An 18,511-nucleotide genomic window follows, 5' to 3' on the forward strand; every position below is an offset into this window, starting at 1 on the left:
ACCTATCCCACTCATTTGCATTTTTTCCCTGCAAAAATCGTCCAAATGCCTCTCTCTTCTCTTTCACTAATAATCTTACTTCTTCATCCCACCACTCACTACCTTTTCTAATCAACCCACCTCCCACACTTCTCATGCCACAAGCATCTTTTGCGCAAGCCATCACTGCTTCCCTGAATACATCCCATTCCTCCCCCACTCCCCTTATCTCCTTTGTTCTCACCTTTTTCCATTCTGTAATCAGTCTCTCCTGGTACTTCCTCACACAAGTCTCCTTCCCAAGCTCACCTACTCTCACCACTCTCTTCACCCCAACATTCTCTCTTCTTTTCTGAAAATCCCCACAAATCTTCACCTTCGCCTCCACAAGATAATGATCAGACATCCCTCCAGTTGCACCTCTCAGCACATTAACATCCAAAAGTCTCTCTTTCGTGCGTCTATCAATTAACACGTAATCCAATATTATTTATTATATTCTATTTTGCTTTGTCTCTGTCTCCCGCGTTTGCGAGGTAGCGCAAGGAAACAGACGAAAGAATGGCCCAACCCGCCCACATACACATGTATATACATACACGTCCACACACGAAAAAAACATACCTATACATCTCAATGTACGCATATATATACACACACAGACATATACATATATACACATGTACATAATTCATACTGTCTGCCTTTATTTGTTCCCATCGCCACCTCGCCTCACATGGAATAACACCCCCCTCCCCCCTCATGTGTGCGAGGTAGCGCTAGGAAAAGACTACATAGACCCATTCGTTCACATTCAGTCTCTAGCTGTTATGTAATAATGCACCGAAACCACAGCTCCCTTTCCACATCCAGGCCCCACAGAACTTTCCATGGTTTACCCCAGACGCTTCACATGCCCTGGTTCAATCCATTGACAGCACGTCGACCGCGGTATACCATATCGTTCCAATTCACTCTATTCCTTGCACGCCTTTCACCCTCCTGCATATTCAGGCCCCGATCACTCAAAATCTTTTTCACTCCATCCTTCCACCTAAAATTTGGTCTCCCACTTATCCTTGTTCCCTCCACCTATGACACATGTATCCTCTTTGTCAATCTTTTCTCACTCATTCTCTCCATGTGACCAAACCATTTCAAAACACCCTCTTCTGCTCTCTCAACCACACTCTTTTTATTTCCAAACATCTCTCTTACCCTTACATTACTTACTCGATCAGACCACCTCACACCACATATTGTCCTCAAACATCTCATTTCCAGCACATCCACCCTCCTGCGCACAACTCTATCTATAGCCCACGCCTCGCAACCATACAACATTGTTGGAACCACTATTCCTTCAAACATACCCATTTTTGCTTTCCGAGATAATGTTCTCAAATTCCAAACATTCTTCAAGGCTCCCAGAATTTTCGCCCCCTCCCCCACCCTATGATTCACTTCCGCTTCCATGGTTCCATCCGCTGCCAGATCCACTCCCAGATATCTAAAACACTTTACTTCCTCCAGTTTTTCTCCATTCAAACTTACCTCCCAATTGACTTGACCCTCAACTCTACTGTACCTAATAACCCTAATAACCTTGCTCTTATTCACATTTACTCTTAACTTTCTTCTTTCACACACTTTACCAAACTCAGTCACCAGCTTCTGCAGTTTCTTACATGAATCAGCCACCAGCGCTGTATCATCAGCGAACAACAACTGACTCACTTCCCAAGCTCTCTCATCCACAACAGACTGCATACTTGCCCCTCTTTCCAAAACTCTTGCATTCACTTCCCTAACAACCCCATCCATAAACAAATTAAACAACCATGGAGACATCACACACCCCTGCCGCAAACCTACATTCAATGAGAACCATATCACTTTCCTCTCTTCCTACATGTACACATGCCTTACATCCTCGATAAAAACTTTTCACTGCTTCTAACAACTTGCCTCCCACACCATATATTCTTAAAACCTTCCACAGAGCATCTCTATCAACTCTATCATATGCCTTCTCCAGATCCATAAATGCTACATACAAATCCATTTGTTTTTCTAAGTATTTCTCACATACATTCTTCAAAGCAAACACCTGATCCACACATCCTCTACCACTTCTGAAACCACACTGCTCTTCCCCAATCTGATGCTCTGTACATGCCTTCACTCTTTCAATCAATACCCTTCCATATAATTTACCAGGAATACTGAACAAACTTATACTTCTGTAATTTGAGCACTCACTCTTATCCCCTTTGCCTTTGTACAATGGCACTATGCAAGCATTCCGCCAGTCCTCAGGCACCTCACCATGAATCATACATACATTAAATAACCTTACCAACCAGTCAACAATACAGTCACCCCCTTTTTTAATAAATACCACTGCAATACCATCCAAACCTGCTGCCTTGCCGGCTTTCATCTTCTGTAAAGCTTTTACTACCTCTTCTCTATTTACCAAATCATTTTCCCTAACCCTCTCACTTTGCACACCACCTCGACCAAAACACCCTATATCTGCCACTCTATCATCAAACACATTTAGCAAACCTTCAGAGTACTCACTCCATCTCCTCACATCACCGCTACTTGTTATCACCTCCCCATTAGCCCCCTTCACTGAAGTTCCCATTTGCTCCCTTGTCTTACACACCTTATTTACCTCCTTCCAAAACATCTTTTTATTCTTCCTGAAATTTAATGATACTCTCTCACCCCAACTCTCATTTGCCCTCTTTTTCACCTCTTGCACCTTTCTCTTGACCTCCTGCCTCTTTTTTTTATACCTATCCCACTCATTTGCATTTTTTCCCTGCAAAAATCGTCCAAATGCCTCTCTCTTCTCTTTCACTAATAATCTTACTTCTTCATCCCACCACTCACTACCTTTTCTAATCAACCCACCTCCCACACTTCTCATGCCACAAGCATCTTTTGCGCAAGCCATCACTGCTTCCCTAAATACATCCCATTCCTCCCCCACTCCCCTTATCTCCTTTGTTCTCACCTTTTTCCATTCTGTAATCAGTCTCTCCTGGTACTTCCTCACACAAGTCTCCTTCCCAAGCTCACCTACTCTCACCACTCTCTTCACCCCAACATTCTCTCTTCTTTTCTGAAAATCCCCACAAATCTTCACCTTCGCCTCCACAAGATAATGATCAGACATCCCTCCAGTTGCACCTCTCAGCACATTAACATCCAAAAGTCTCTCTTTCGTGCGTCTATCAATTAACACGTAATCCAATAACGCTCTCTGGCCATCTCTCCTACTTACATACGTATACTTATGTATATCTCGCTTTTTAAACCAGGTATTCCCAATCATCAGTCCTTTTTCAGCACATAAATCTACAAGCTCTTCACCATTTCCATTTACAACACTGAACACTCAATGTATACCAATTATTCCCTCAACTGCCACATTACTCACCTTTGCATTCAAATCACCCATCACTATAACTCGGTCTTGTGCATCAAAACCACTAACACACTCATTCAGCTGCTCCCAAAACACTTGCCTCTCATGATCTTTCTTCTCATGCCCAGGTGCATATGCACCAATAATCACCCATCTCTCTCCATCAACTTTCAGTTTTACCCATATCAATCTAGAATTTACTTTCTTACACTCTATCACATACTCCCACAACTCCTGATTCAGGAGTAGTGCTACTCCTTCCGTTGCTCTTGTCCTCTCACCAACCTTTGACTTTACTCCCAAGACATTCCCATACCACTCTTCCCGTTTACCCTTGAGCTTCGTTTCACTCAGAGCCAAAACATCCAGGTTCCTTTCCTCAAACATACTACCTATCTCTCCTTTTTTCTCATCTTGGTTACATCCACACACATTTAGACACCCAATCTGAGCCTTCGAGGAGGATGAGCTCTCCTCGCGTGACTCCTTCTTCTGTTTCCCCTTTTAGAAAGTTAAAATACAAGGAGGGGAGGGTTTCTGGCACTTACATGAAAGCAAACAACAGATCCACACATCCTTTGTCACTTTTGAAACCACAATGATCCTTCAAAGTCTAATGCTCGTCACAAATCACCACCCTCGCAATCACTACACTTCCTTGCAAATTTTATACAAGTCATCATGATGCATTAAAAAGCTTCTTTAACTTATACAAAAATATCAGTAAACAAGATGAAACAGGTACTCACCCTCCTAAGTACTTCGTATGACGTCCCTTGGTCTTAATACAATCCTGAAGGTGCTTGGGAACAGATGCAGCATGATGCTGAAGGTATGTAGGTGTCAACACTATGTGCTAGCCCTGCTTTTTGGCAAAATGGTAGGTAGTAGGTAGGAACATTTAGGCATGAGCATTATGCAGAAATATTAGGTAGAAATAGTAGGTTTTTTTTTTTTTTTTTTTTTTTCAAACTATTCGCCATTTCCCGCGTTAGCGAGGTAGCGTTAAGAACAGAGAACTGGGCCACTGAGGGAATAGTAGGTAGGAGCATTAAATAAAAGTAATCAATAATAACATTAGGTAGGAGCCTCTGCAAACTCTGCATTATATTTGCCCCTCTGCCAGTGGCCTGTTAAGGGTGAGGCACTACAGGCTAAGAAGCAGTTCTGAAGTTCTTTAGTTATGGAGACTCTGTTGCTGTTGTCACCCCTTTGGGAGAGTTCCAGTTGGAACAGGCATCAGAGATATAGACAGATAACAATAGAAATTTTCTTTGCTTTTATGGTAATTAGAACTGTACCTTCTGATGACATTTACTGTTTTTTTGAGACTCTTTTTACATGTGGTCAGTATAATCTTTTAGTTATGTATGTAACAGCTAAACAGTTGTAATGTGTCGTTTAGTATATGTATCATTCATAGGTAAGCAGTACAAGAAGCAAACAAATACAAATATCCGAGAAATGAAAAAACATTCAGAATCTAAAAGCAGTACTTCCAAGGTTTATCAGGTTAGTAAAAATTTTTCTTGAATTTTTTTAAGGTAGCATTAGTTTACTTGCCCACGGAAAGGAATGGCTCATTTATATTTTAAGTGTTTATGTATTGATTTATATGATTGCCTCAAAACCATTAGCGAGGAAGTGTAGACTCCTTTGGAGTGAGACATTCTTTAACAAAACGGTGATACAACCTGACCAGTCAGTGTGTAACCTTGATCAGACAGAGACCAGTTACATCTGTTTTGAGTATGACATTATATACATCTTGAAATCCTATATAAATGCATAAACATATGTTTTTGGGAGATCCCTCTTCCATTTGTGCCTAACCTTCCATATTTTTTTATCCTTTTTTCTCAGTTCTTAAATTTTTGGAATTTTTGGAACTGTTCATGAGATTTTTTAAATTACTGTTTCCATACTTGACTATTTCTAGTCGGTACAGTTTAAAGTATTATTATTTTTTTTATTATACTTTGTCGCTGTCTCCCGCGTTTGCGAGGTAGCGCAAGGAAACAGACGAAAGAAATGGCCCAACCCACCCCCATACACATGTATATACATACGTCCACACATGCAAATATACATACCTACACAGCTTTCCATGGTTTACCCCAGACGCTTCACATGCCTTGATTCAATCCACTGACAGCACGTCAACCCTGGTATACCACATCGCTCCAATTCACTCTATTCCTTGCCCTCCTTTCACCCTCCTGCATGTTCAGGCCCCAGTCACACAAAATCTTTTTCACTCCATCTTTCCACCTCCAATTTGGTCTCCCTCTTCTCCTCGTTCCCTCCACCTCCGACACATATATCCTCTTGGTCAATCTTTCCTCTCTCATTCTCTCCATGTGCCCAAACCACTTCAAAACACCCTCTTCTGCTCTCTCAACCACGCTCTTTTTATTTCCACACATCTCTCTTACCCTTACGTTACTCACTTGATCAAACCACCTCACACCACACATTGTCCTCAAACATCTCATTTCCAGCACATCCATCCTCCTGCGCACAACTCCATCCATAGCCCACGCCTCGCAACCATACAACATTGTTGGAACCACTATTCCTTCAAACATACCCATTTTTGCTTTCCGAGATAATGTTCTCGACCTCCACACATTCTTCAAGGCCCCCAGAATTTTCGCATTCTCCCCACCCTACGATCCACTTCCGCTTCCATGGTTCCATCCGCTGCCAGATCCACTCCCAGATATCTAAAACACTTCACTTCCTCCAGTTTTTCTCCATTCAAACTCACCTCCCAATTGACTTGACCCTCAACCCTACTGTACCTAATAACCTTGCTCTTATTCACAAGTAACTACATATATAACTGGATGTTGCTTTTATTTCTTTCAGGATGTCAGAATGGTCATCAGTGGATTTGCAGCTGTAATTGTTGTGGTGTATTCCATATTATATTTTTGGCTGTATGATGACAAGCCTGCTAATTAAATTTCTTTGTAATGATGATATTTCCAGACAGGATGCAGGGCAATAACTTTTTTGCGCAAGAGTTGTGGGATAGTTTTGTTGTACAACATGTCTGTTTGTATACATAGCTTCACCTTCTTAGTCTAAATTCCCTTGTGCTTTTGAAGAAAGATAGAACACAGAATGGTCATCAGTGGATTTGCAGCTGTAATTGTTGTGGTGTATTCCATATCATATTTTTGGCTGTATGATGACAAGCATGCTAATTGAATTTCTTTGTAATGATATTTCCAGACAGGATGCAGGGCAATAACTTTTTTGTACAATAGTTGTGCAATAGTTTTGTTGTACAACATGTCTGTTTGTATAATACGTAGCTTCACCTTCTTAGTCTGAATTCCCTTGTGCTGATTACAAAAATAGCAAAAGTATCCTGATTTATCAAAAGTGCAACAGTCATTTGTGAAAAATGAATGTCAGGCTTTGTTGTTTATTATAAGGCTTATGCAGAGGACCAGTAATTTAATAATTGTACCTTATATTATGCATATCATGTGCAGTAAAGGTATGACTGAGTTTGGAAAGAGAGTATTTTACAGCAATAAGGTTTTGAATTCCATATAATGTTTTTTAAAAGTGCACAAACAGTACTGTTACATCAGAGTTATAGAAGGTTTTTCTTTTTATCTATGTATATCTCTGATGCCTGTTCCATTCTGGAACTCCCTTAAGGGAGTGGTTGTAGAAATAGTCTATAACAACCAAAGAATTCCAGTGCTGCCACATAGCCTTTAGTGTCTCACCCTTAAGAGGCATTTGGCAGAGGGTAAGTCTAGCGCAGTGTTTGGAAATGCTCTTACCTAATGTTCCTATTGACTAATTCTACCAACTGTCTTCTACCAAATATCCTAAATTAATTCACATTCATGGATAAGGAAATATTCATCAAGTTGCTTACATCAAACTTTGGAACCAAACTAGAATATACTTCTTAAGTCACTGCACCTAAAGAAAAACAGATATATGTTTTTATGAACCAAAATGTGTATGTTTTCCACTACATTGTAGTGCTTTGGTGCTTAGCGAAAATGAAATAGTCAGTAAGATAATAAGGGAAAAAATTCTAGAGTCATGAGTACAGTACATGACAAAACTTATTCAAGAACATGAGAGAATGATGAATTTTTGTTCATGCATGCAGTTTACATCTTCATTTGAATTGTTGATTTATTGCAGCATGTTTTTTCTTCAGTTTTATGCTTTAATCACTAAACAGTGTTGTAGGTTTTTAAGAATGTATGTGGTACTCTTCTCTAATTGGTAGCTGTAAAGTTTTATCTGTATTTATCCTTCTTTTTGAATCATAGGGAGGGGGAGGGGGCGAAAATCCTGGGAGCCTTGAAGAATGTATGCAAGTCGAGAACATTATCTCCCAACAATGTTGTATGGTTGCGAGGCGTGGGCTATGGATAGAGTTGTGCGCAGGAGGGTGGATGTGCTGGAAATGAGATGTTTGAGGACAATATGTGGTGTGAGGTGGTTTGATCGAGTAAGTAATGTAAGGGTAAGAGAGATGTGTGGAAATAAAAAGAGCGTGGTTGAGAGAGCAGAAGAGGGTGTTTTGAAATGGTTTGGGCACATGGAGAGAATGAGTGAGGAAAGATTGACCAAGAGGATATATGTGTCGGAGGTGGAGGGAACGAGGAGAAGTGGGAGACCAAATTGGAGGTGGAAAGATGGAGTGAAAAAGATTTTGAGTGATCAGGGCCTGAACATGCAGGAGGGTGAAAGGCGGGCAAGGAATAGAGTGAATTGGATCGATGTGGTATACCGGGGTCGACGTGCTGTCAATGGATTGAATCAGGGCATGTGAAGCGTCTGGGGTAAACCATGGAAAGTTGTGTGGGGCCTGGATGTGGAAAGGGAGCTGTGGTTTCGGGCATTATTGCATGACAGCTAGAGACTGAGTGTGAACGAATGGGGCCTTTGTTCTTTTCCTAGTGCTACCTCGCACACATGAGGGAGGAGGGGGATGTTATTCCATATGTGGCGAGGTGGCGATGGGAATGAATAAAGGCAGACAGTGTGAATGGTGTGCATGTGTATATATGTATGTGTCTGTGTGTGTGTATATATATATGTGTACATTGAGATGTATAGGTATGTATATTTGCGTGTGTGGACGTGTATGTATATACATGTGTATGGGGGTGGGTTGGGCCATTTCTTTCGTCTGTTTCCTTGCGCTACCTCGCAAACGCGGGAGACAGCGTCAAAGCAAAATATATAATATATATATATATCCTTCTTTTTGCTACATTTGGTATTACAAATATTTAAGACACTTGAAATGTATGGATGAAGTCTATATAGAAGCGCTACTATACTCTGTAAGCAGTGCTTTCTGAATTAACGGTTTGCTGATAGTATGAATTTTCCATAGTGATTACCTGTCCATTTCATAATGGATATTTTACCCAAGGCCTGTAAAGACAGACTCTTGTCTTTCTTAAATTTGTTTTTAAATGTTCATTTTACTAAATCAGCAATTTCCATTCCATACAAGTGGAAAGCAAGGGGATCCACATGGATAAAATCACTAATGTAAATTTATTGTCCGTCCATTCAATTACAGTCCACCTTTCAAAATCTGAATGCATTTTGCTTACCACTAAAGTAACAGTAGCATATTGAATTTTTAGAATATTTGTATGGAACAAAATAAGCAGAACAGTTTGGATGAACAAAACCTATTGACCAGGTTTTTTTTTCATTAATAATCCCATAGTTTAAGCAATTAAACTCATTGCTGATTAAATATTTGTGAGTTAGTAAACAATCTTTGAATAATGGTTTTGTATCACATACGATGAGGTATCTTATGGTCATTTTGTCCTGTTTATTACATGTAGTCTGTTTTAGACTCCATGCCTTTGATGATGCTAAGTAGCCTTAAGCTTTGTTAAGTAGTTAAGTAAAGGATGTGCTTCATATTTTCTGTGAACAGAGCAGCTTTTAAACTTTCTGTTTACTGTATTTCTATGTACAATTGTTTTGTTTTACTTATTATTGTTATAAGCAGTTTATAATTTTTGTGTTATTTTAATTGGCATAAGTTTACTGTATTATTTTATGCCAAATTCACTAAGAAAAACATAGTTACTTAAGATAGGGGCTTTAATTGGGCCATTACTGTCTTTTTTGAGGACATAACTCATGTTGTACTCTAAAGAATAAGTTGGGTTTATAGAATTTTTTATTATTATTAAAAGGATAGTATGAAATTTGTATTTTCTTTCCTCTCTCAGTCATGTTAGTGTTTTGAAGTATCTGTATTTTTTTTTTCCATCTTATTTTCCATTTCCTGCATTACTGAGGTAGTTCCTGGAACATATGAAGAAAAAAACCTCATTTACGCACATCCATTTTCTTGCTGTCATATGTAATGCACCGAAAGCACAGCCCCCTATCCACAGCCAGGTCCCACAAGCCTTCCATAGGATCCCAGCTGATTTGTATACCCTGGTTTGGCCTGTTGACAGCACATCATGAGTACCACATCGCTCCAATTCATTCTATGCTGTGCATGCCTTTCACCCACCTGCAGTTCATTCTGATCATGTTTTCATTAATTCAGGGTAGAACTGATGAATACATCCCCTTACCTCACAGTAGGTTGGATTGCCAAGCAGGAATAAGGGGGAAACACCTATGATTGATAGATTACCTCAGTGGAAAAGAACAAAGGATGCATGTCAGAGGTGCCTTTTCCAAATGGGTTGAGGTGATTAATGGAGACACAAATTTCACTTGTGTGACAATTACTCTTGATCTATTTTAATGATTTAACCTGAAGGTATGGAATCCTACTTGAATATGTTTGCAGATGATGTAAAGGTCATAAGGGAAGTGAAAAATGAAGAGGATTGCATCAGCATAAAAGGGAACCTAAACAGACTCAAGAGTTGGCTTGAAACATAGTTGATGAAATTCAACTCAAGCAAATGTAAAGTAATGAGGATGAGACAAAGTGAAAGATAGCCTTAGTATATGACTATTACCTAGCAGAAAATAGTTTCAGTGTTCTGTATGTGAGAAAAAGCTGGGATCTGATATAATTCCTAACCTATCATCAGAGTCCCATATCAGAAGAATAGTTGAAGAGACAAACTATCTGCTGGTAAATATAGAAAAAGCTTTCAAGTTCATGGGTAAGATGATATTTGGTAAGGTATTCATTTCATACACAAGGCCAAAACTAGAATATGCTTATCAGGTATAGTTACCTCAATAAAAAAGCTCAAAGTAATCAACAGAAGGTCCAGAGGAGAGCAACAGTGATGGTACCATAATTAAGAGCGCTAAACTACAGGAAATGGCTGGAGGCTTTAAATCTGTCCACCATGGAAGAGAGAAGACTGGGGTGATCTGATCACAACCTTCAAGTTTGTAAAAGAGATCAATTATTTGAATGTTGAAGAATTGTCTTGGAGATGCAGGGACAGAGCAACCATAGGACATGAAATTAAGTAAGAAACTTGTAAATAAGAATGTAAAAAAATACTTTTACAGCATAAGTGATGGGTAGATAGACTGACTGAGAACATGGTTAATGCGGACAGCACACAAATAGTAGTGTTGAAGAGATGGAGCCCTAAAGTGAATGCAGTCTCCCATCTTACTACTTTGCATACTGAGCTGATATGTTAAATTAGACTAACTGCCATTCCCTTTCCATCCTCACACAACTGTATATACCTCCATCGTACATGGTCATCAATCATTCACCAAGTACCCTTATCCGAAATACTTCAAGCCTTACACAGTTCACTCATTGCACTTATCTTTGTCTTTGATGGGCTTTCTCCCCTTTGTACCTTCAGTCATACTAGCATTCTTCTTTACCATATGACAACATTACCTTACCGTCTGAACAGACTTTCACCCACTAATCCTTTTGTGTACTTCTGAAATACACCACACAACTATCTCATATGTCAATTTTTTATGCTCTTTATTATCTTAGTTATTACAATACTGTATTAGTTATTATTCTCTTCTTCTCTTGAAGGGATATGAAAAAACTAAGGGTTCATATACATACACTGAGAGCTGGGAAAAGCATGTCATCCTACAAGCTTCCTGTGCTCTGTGCAAGTAAATTCTTACCTTTCTCCAGAGCTCCCAATACTTCTGCTTCTCGTCTCCCTTGCATGATTTACAGCATTACCAACTGCAACTGTGCACTTACTGCCATGATAATTTAAGCTGGATCTGGCTTCCTAGACACCAGAAATTATGACGAGTATAAAGCAGTATGTTCTGTCGTTTTAGGAAATCGGTAGAAAAGGGTGTCAATCGTCATCCTCGGCATTTACCCACTAATTCTCCTGCTCTCAAGGAGGCTGCGGGAAAACATAAATCAACTAATGTTACTTAGGCTGATAAGCTAGTTAATGGAGCCAGAGTCCATAGCATATATCTAGTGATGAGTGGAGACCATTTGATGATTTTATCGTAGGTCTCACCACTAAAGAGAATATTACACTTTGCAAAATTTCTGGTTTAACTATATTGTTGCATTCCATATGACCAACCCATAAACCCAAATTGTATCCAGGCCACTCTAGTGGTGAGAACGTGTCCTAAATTAGCAACAAATAAACTCAGTAACGTTATAAAACAAAAATACCTGTGCATAAACTCCAGGATCTAGATGCAATGAGCAATGATGGCACCAAACTTCTCTCAGAAGACACTATTTACAACCAGGATATGAAAATAACCAGTATTTTGGAATGTAGATTGTCGCTACCACCACAATCATTTTATGGCCTTGGGTGCCATTACTTAGCACAAGTTGGATGTGTGTTCTTGGGATGTCATTACTGGTGTAGGTCGGTGTATGTGTTTCACGTGCCATTACTGACACCGGTTGGATGTGTTCTTGAGATGCCATTATTGACATAGGTTGGGCGTGTGTTCTCAGGATGCTATTACTAGTTCAGGTTGGATGTGTTCTTGGGGTACCTTACTGGCATAGTTTGGGTATGTGTTCTCAGGGTGCCATTAACAGCACAGGGTGGGTGTGTGTTTTCAGTGTGCCATTACTGGCACAGATCGGGTGTGTGTTCTCGTGGTGCTACTGCCGGTACGTCTCGAGTGTGACTGAGTGCATTGGATTCTTTTAATTGGATGTGTATGTGCTTTTGAATATGTAGTCGATAGCGTTAACCTTCCTCAGGTGTTTAAGATAATTTAAAACCATATACCAGTGACTTTCAGCCGTGATATCACAACACCAGGCGCTCTGGGGAAACGTAGATGCCGAAGTGTCACCTATGAATGATTGCAGTGATTTATGTTTTTCTTGTACATCATAACAGTAATGTGTTTTTTTTATACTAGATTAACTCGATTCTTTGCTCCTACTGTACGTCAAAAAATGTCTACAATCACACAAATCATACTATATGCGATAAGGATGCCGCGGAGTGATGTATATGCAGGAGGAATGCCGCGAAATTTGATATTAACAAAAATGTGAAATGATATTGATAGCAACTGTAATGATGACTATATTGTTATTACTATTATGATTATCAATGATAATGATAATAATGATAATAATAGTAATAATAATTATAATAATAATGATAATGATAATAATAAATTTCTAGTGTTTCGCCTAAAATTTATCGTTTTCTGTGGATAGATTCCTTGCCCAGGGGGAAATAGACGTGGCAGCTTCACCTACCAGGATAAACTAGTACAATACTAACAGACATTTCAGTGCTCTTTGATCTGTGGTGTTTAAATTTTCTCTTTCATAATTACTGGGCTAAATGGGGACTAGAAAATGATTCTGAAAACATATGTTGGTGTTCAAAGGTGAATGACGGTTTTGTTGCTGAAAAAACATTAGGAAGGGTGGATGGTTTTGAGAAAACTTTCAAAAATGCCCGTCAAGATTATAACTCCGTGAGTACTGTGTGTTTTGTTAACTACTGTATGAATGTTGTCTTGTTTGACATTATTGGTATCCATGAGCTGTAGAGAAGTGCTTTTAGTAAGTGAAAGGAACAGGTTCATAGGAAGAACAGACCTGCATTCTGTACGGTCACAAGCACATACTGAAAAACGTGATATTGTACTGAATAGATGTTTATCATGCTGGAAAATGGGTGGTGCCCAGACCGCAGACGAGAAAGTGTAACTCATATGTGCTTAGGGACTAAAGCTTCCGGCGGGTGTATATGTAGTGAAGTGGAGTTTAAGATTGGGTTGGATGGGCGTTTGTTCAATGCTTGTCGGATTATTCTGGTGCGTATACGTTTTGTTAGTGTCATGTTCATTGTGAAGGATGTATCTTTAGAATAAAGTTTTTCAAGTGTGAGGCTCGGATTAGCTTTTCGGTTCTATCTGGAAGTTGGTGGGTGGTTTTGAAGTGGGAAGAGTTTGCTGTTGCAAAGAAATGATTGCCGAAAAGATGGTGTGTTGTATTGGAAATATTTTGCTACATTTTGCAGATCTTGAATGTATGTGGTTGCTAGGCAGCCAGTGATTGTTCTGAATGCTCTACCTTGCCTGCTTTGCGTTTTTTTTTTTTTTTATGTATTCACTTTAGACCGGGTGGATGAGCAGATTGATTTTCTTAACCAAAACTTGTGCCAGTAAATGTTTGAGGTGTTTAGTTTGCTTTTGGCTTTTGTGCTAGTGCATGTGCTACATTGTACAGGTGAAGTCATGATGAGTGGGAGTGGGTAAACATTTTAGGACTATGGCAGGGTGCAGGCTGAATTAGAATATTTCATGGGTTAAGAGGGTGGCCGTGGATTTATTTGGGGATGCAGACTTTCTGTTTTGAGGAAGCCAATGTTCTACTTGTATGTTGTTGCATGTTTGTTGTTGCTCGGTTAGTGTCATAATGCTATGGTGTAACTTTGAAGTCATCTCTATGTACGAAAACTTTCTCACTTTGGTCTGAATGAGTGACGGGAGGTCACGTAAGAATGGACTGAAAAGGGTTGTGGGAATCTGCTAGGGATAGGGATGAACGTTATATTCATATCTGTTGCCACCAATAATTTGCAGAAAGGGATTAGGGTGTGTTTGCTGAAGATATTCATGAAGTGTTGTGTGAGGTTTGTGTACAATGTGGTACCGGAATGATTGGCTTCAAATGTGTTGTGTGGATGAGAGTAAGTATGCTAATTGACTCTTGTAGGTCAGTTTTTTTCTAAGAGTTTGCAGTTGTTGAAAACAGCGGTGTAGGGCGATAACAGGAAAGGAGTTAGGTGGTTTTTAATGGCTTCAGGGTAGGTGTTATGTTGACCGGTTGCCCGGTTTTTAGGATTTTGCTCTGTAACCGGAAATTGTTCAGTATATCTGTAAATACTTGTACAGTATAGGGGAGAAAGAATACTTCCCACGCATTCCTCACGTGTCGTAGAAGGCGACTAAAGGGGACGGGAGCAGGGGTGGCTAGAAACCCTCTCCTCCTTGTATTTTAACTTTCTAAAAGGGGGAAACAGAAGGAGTCACGCGGGAAATGCTCATCCTCCTCGAAAGCTCAGATTGGGGTGTCTAAATGTGTGTGGATGTAACCAAGATGAGAAAAAAGGAGAAAGATAGGTACTATGTTTGAGAAAAGGAACCTGGATGTTTTGGCTCTGTTTGGAAATGTTTTGGGAGTAAAGTCAGGGGTTAGTGAGAGGGCGAAAAGAAGAGAATGAGTAGCACTACTCAAACAGGAGTGGTGGGAGTATGTGATAGAGTGTAAGAAAGTAAACTCTAGATTGGTATGGGTAAAACGGAAAGTGGATGGAAAGAGATGGATGATTATTAGTGCATATGCACCTGGGCATGAGAAGAAAGATCATGAGAGGCAAGTGTTTTGGGAGCAGCTGAGTGAGTGTGTTAGTAGTTTTGATGCAGGAGACCGGGTTACAGTGATGGATGATTTGAATGCAAAGGTGAGTAATGTGGCAGTTGAGGGAATAACTGGTGTACATGGGGTGTTCAGTGTTGTGAATGGAAATGGTGAGGAGCTTGTAGATTTATGAGCTGAAAAAGGACTGGTGACTGGGAATACCTGGTTTGAAAAGAGAGGTATACGTATGTAAGTAGGAGAGATGGCCAGAGAGCGTTACTGGATTACGTGTTAATTGATAGGCGCGCGAAAGAGAGACTTTTGGATGTTAATGTGCTGAGAGGTGCAACTGGAGGGATGTCTGATCATTATCTTGTGGAGGCGAAGGTGAAGATTTGTAAAGGATTTCAGAAAAGAAGAGAGAATGTTGGTGTGAAGAGAGTGGTGAGAGTAAGTGAGCTTGGGAAGGAGACTTGTGTTAGGAATTACCATGAGAGACTGGGTACAGAATGGAAAAAGGTGAGAACAAAGAACGTAAGAGGAGTGGGGGAGGAGTGGGATGTATTCAGGGAAGCAGTGATGGCTTGCGCAAAAGATGCTTGTGGCATGAGAAGCATGGGAGGTGGGCAGATTAGAAAGGGTAGTGAGTGGTGGGATGAAGAGGTAAGATTATTAGTGAAAGAAAAGAGAGAGGTATTTGGACGATTTTTGCAGGGAAATAATGCAAATGACTGGGAGATGTATAAAAGGAAGAGGCAGGAGGTCAAGAGAAAGGTGCAAGAGGTGAAAAAGAGGGCATATGAGAGTTGGGGTGAGAGAGAATCATTAAATCTTAGGGAGAATAAAAAGATGTTTTGGAAGGAGGTAAATAGAGTGCGTAAGACAAGGGAACAAATGGGAACATCAGTGAAGGGAGCTACTGGGGAGGTGATAAAAAGTAGTGGTGATGCGAGGAGATGGAGTGAGTATTTTGAAGGTTTGTTAAATGTGTTTGATGATAGAGTGGCACATATAGAGTGTTTTGGTCAAGGTGTTGTGCAAAGTGAGAGGGTTAGGGAGAATGATACGGTAAACAGAGAAGAGGTAGTAAAAGCTTTGCGGAAGATGAAAGCCGGCTAAGCAGCGGGTTTGGATGGTATTATAGTGGAATCTATTAAAAAAGGGGGCGACTGTATTGTTGACTGGTTGGTAAGGTTATTCAATGTATGTATGACTCATGGTGAGGTGCCTGAGGATTGGCGGAATGCTTGCATAGTGCCATTGTACAAAGGCAAAGGGGATAAAAGTGAGTGCTCATATTACAGAGGTATAGGTTTGTTGATTATTCCTGGTAAATTATACAGGAGGGTATTGATTGAGAGGGTGAAGGCATGTACAGAGCATCAGATTGGGGAAGAGCAGTGTGGTTTCAGAAGTGGTAGAGGATGTGTAGATCAGGTGTTTGCTTTGTGAGAAGTACTTAGAAAAGCAAATGGATTTGTATGTAGCATTTATGGATCTGGAGAAGGCATATAATAGAGTTAGGAAGGTATTATGAAAGGAAGGTATTAAGAATATATGGTGTGGGAGGCAAGTTGTTATAAGCAGTGAAAAGTTTTTATCGAGGATGTAAGGCATGTGTACGTGTAGGAAGAGAGGAAAGTGACTGGTTCTCAGTGAATGTAGGTTTGCGGCAGGGGTGTGTGATGTGTCCATGGTTGTTTAATTTGTTTATGGATGGGGTTTTTAGGAAGGTGAATGCAAGAGTTTTGGAAAGAGGGGCAAGTATGCAGTCTGTTGTGGATGAGAGAGCTTGGGAAGTGAGCCACTTGTTCGCTGACGATACAGCGTTGGTGGCTGATTCATGTGAGAAACTGCAGAAGCTTGTGACTGTGTTTGTTATAGTGTGTGAAAGAAGAAAGCTGAGAGTGAATGTGAATAAGATCAAGGTTATTAGGTACAGTAGGGTTAAGGGACAAGTCAATTGGGAGGTAAGTTTGAATGGAGAAAAACTGGAGGAAGTGAAGTGTTTTAGATATCTGGGAGTGGATCTGGCAGCGGATGGAACCATGGAAGCGGAAGTGAATCATAGGGTGGGGGAGGGGGCGAAAATTCTGGGAGCGTTGAAGGATGTGTGGAAGTCGAGAACGTTGTTTTGCAAAGTAAAAATGGGTATGTTTGAAGGAATAGTGGTTCCAACAATGTTATATGGTTGCGAGGCGTGGGCTATGGATAGAGTTGTGCGCAGGAGGGTGGATGTGCTGGAAATGAGATGTTTGAGGACAATATGTGGTGTGAGGTGGTTTGATCGAGTAAGTAATGAAAGGGTAAGAGAGATGTGTGGTAATGAAAAGAGTGTGGTTGAGAGAGCAGATGAGGGTGTTTTGAAATGGTTTGGGCACATGGAGAGAATGAGTGAGGAAAGATTGACCAAGAGGATATATATGTCAGATGTGGAGGGAACGAGGAGAAGTGGGAGACCAAATTGGAGGTGGAAAGCAGGAGTGAAAAAGATTTTGAGTGATTGGGGCCTGAACATGCAGGAGGGTGAAAGACGTGCAAGGAATAGAGTGAATTGGATCGATGTGGTATACCGGGGTCGACGTGCTGTCAGTGGATTGAAGCAGGGCGTGTGAAGTGTCTGGGGTAAACCATGGAAAGTTTTTTGTGGCCTGGATGTGGAAAGGGAGCTGTGGTATCGGTGCATTATACATGACAACTAGAGATTGAATGTGAACGGGAATGAATAAGGGCAGACAGTATGAATTATGTACATGTGTATATGTGTATATGTCTGTGTGTGTATATATATGTATACTTTGAGATGTATAGGTATGTATATGTGCGTCTGTGGACGTCTATGTATATACAAGTGTATGTGGGTGGGTTGGGTCATTCTTTCGTCTGTTTCCTTGCGCTACCTCGCTAACGCGGGAGACAGCGACAAAGCATGATAGATAAAGTAAATACTTTTAGTGCAACTAGGCCGAAGTGTTTTGTGGGAATTATTTTTTCTTTTTATTGTCAGAGTCCGTTGTAGGCGAGTTTTTAAGGTTATGAGTTGAGAGTCAGCGGGCGACATAGGTAGGTGAACAGTTGTTTTAGAGTAGACTATGAGTAGGTTCTTCATCAATGTCTTACTCAGAGAAGTCTTTGGTTTGTAACTGACTCATGAGTATGCTTGTTCTTCCTGAAAACTGTTGTTGTTAGTTTGGGTGAGAAGTGATTCTTCATGTGTGAGGGTCTCGATGGTGTGAAAGGTGTGGTTTTTTTCTTTTACCATTGACGAGATT

At 40.3% G+C, this 18,511-nt stretch overlaps 2 protein-coding genes across 3 annotated transcripts in view; both read left to right on the forward strand.

Moving 5' to 3' along the window:
- The window catches only part of LOC139759142 (triple QxxK/R motif-containing protein-like), a 36,278-nt gene extending 26,626 nt beyond the window's left edge, over positions 1–9,652 (forward strand). Inside the window, exons 3-4 of the mRNA XM_071681148.1 lie at positions 4,845–4,933; positions 6,293–9,652. Of these exons, the coding sequence (XP_071537249.1) occupies positions 4,845–4,933; positions 6,293–6,388 (185 nt within the window). The 3' untranslated portion in view covers positions 6,389–9,652. The remainder of the gene's footprint in view (positions 1–4,844; positions 4,934–6,292) is intronic.
- Positions 9,653–13,135: 3,483 nt separating this feature from the next.
- The window catches only part of LOC139759145 (protein Star-like), a 77,717-nt gene continuing 72,341 nt past the window's right edge, over positions 13,136–18,511 (forward strand). For both annotated transcript variants that reach the window (XM_071681173.1, XM_071681163.1), the window contains exon 1: positions 13,136–13,348. In XM_071681173.1, coding sequence (XP_071537274.1) covers positions 13,302–13,348 — 47 coding nt within the window. In that variant the 5' untranslated portion in view covers positions 13,136–13,301. The remainder of the gene's footprint in view (positions 13,349–18,511) is intronic.

Source organism: Panulirus ornatus, chromosome 2, assembly GCF_036320965.1.
Source record: "Panulirus ornatus isolate Po-2019 chromosome 2, ASM3632096v1, whole genome shotgun sequence".
In the NCBI taxonomy this organism is placed as follows: Eukaryota; Metazoa; Arthropoda; class Malacostraca; order Decapoda; family Palinuridae; genus Panulirus; species Panulirus ornatus.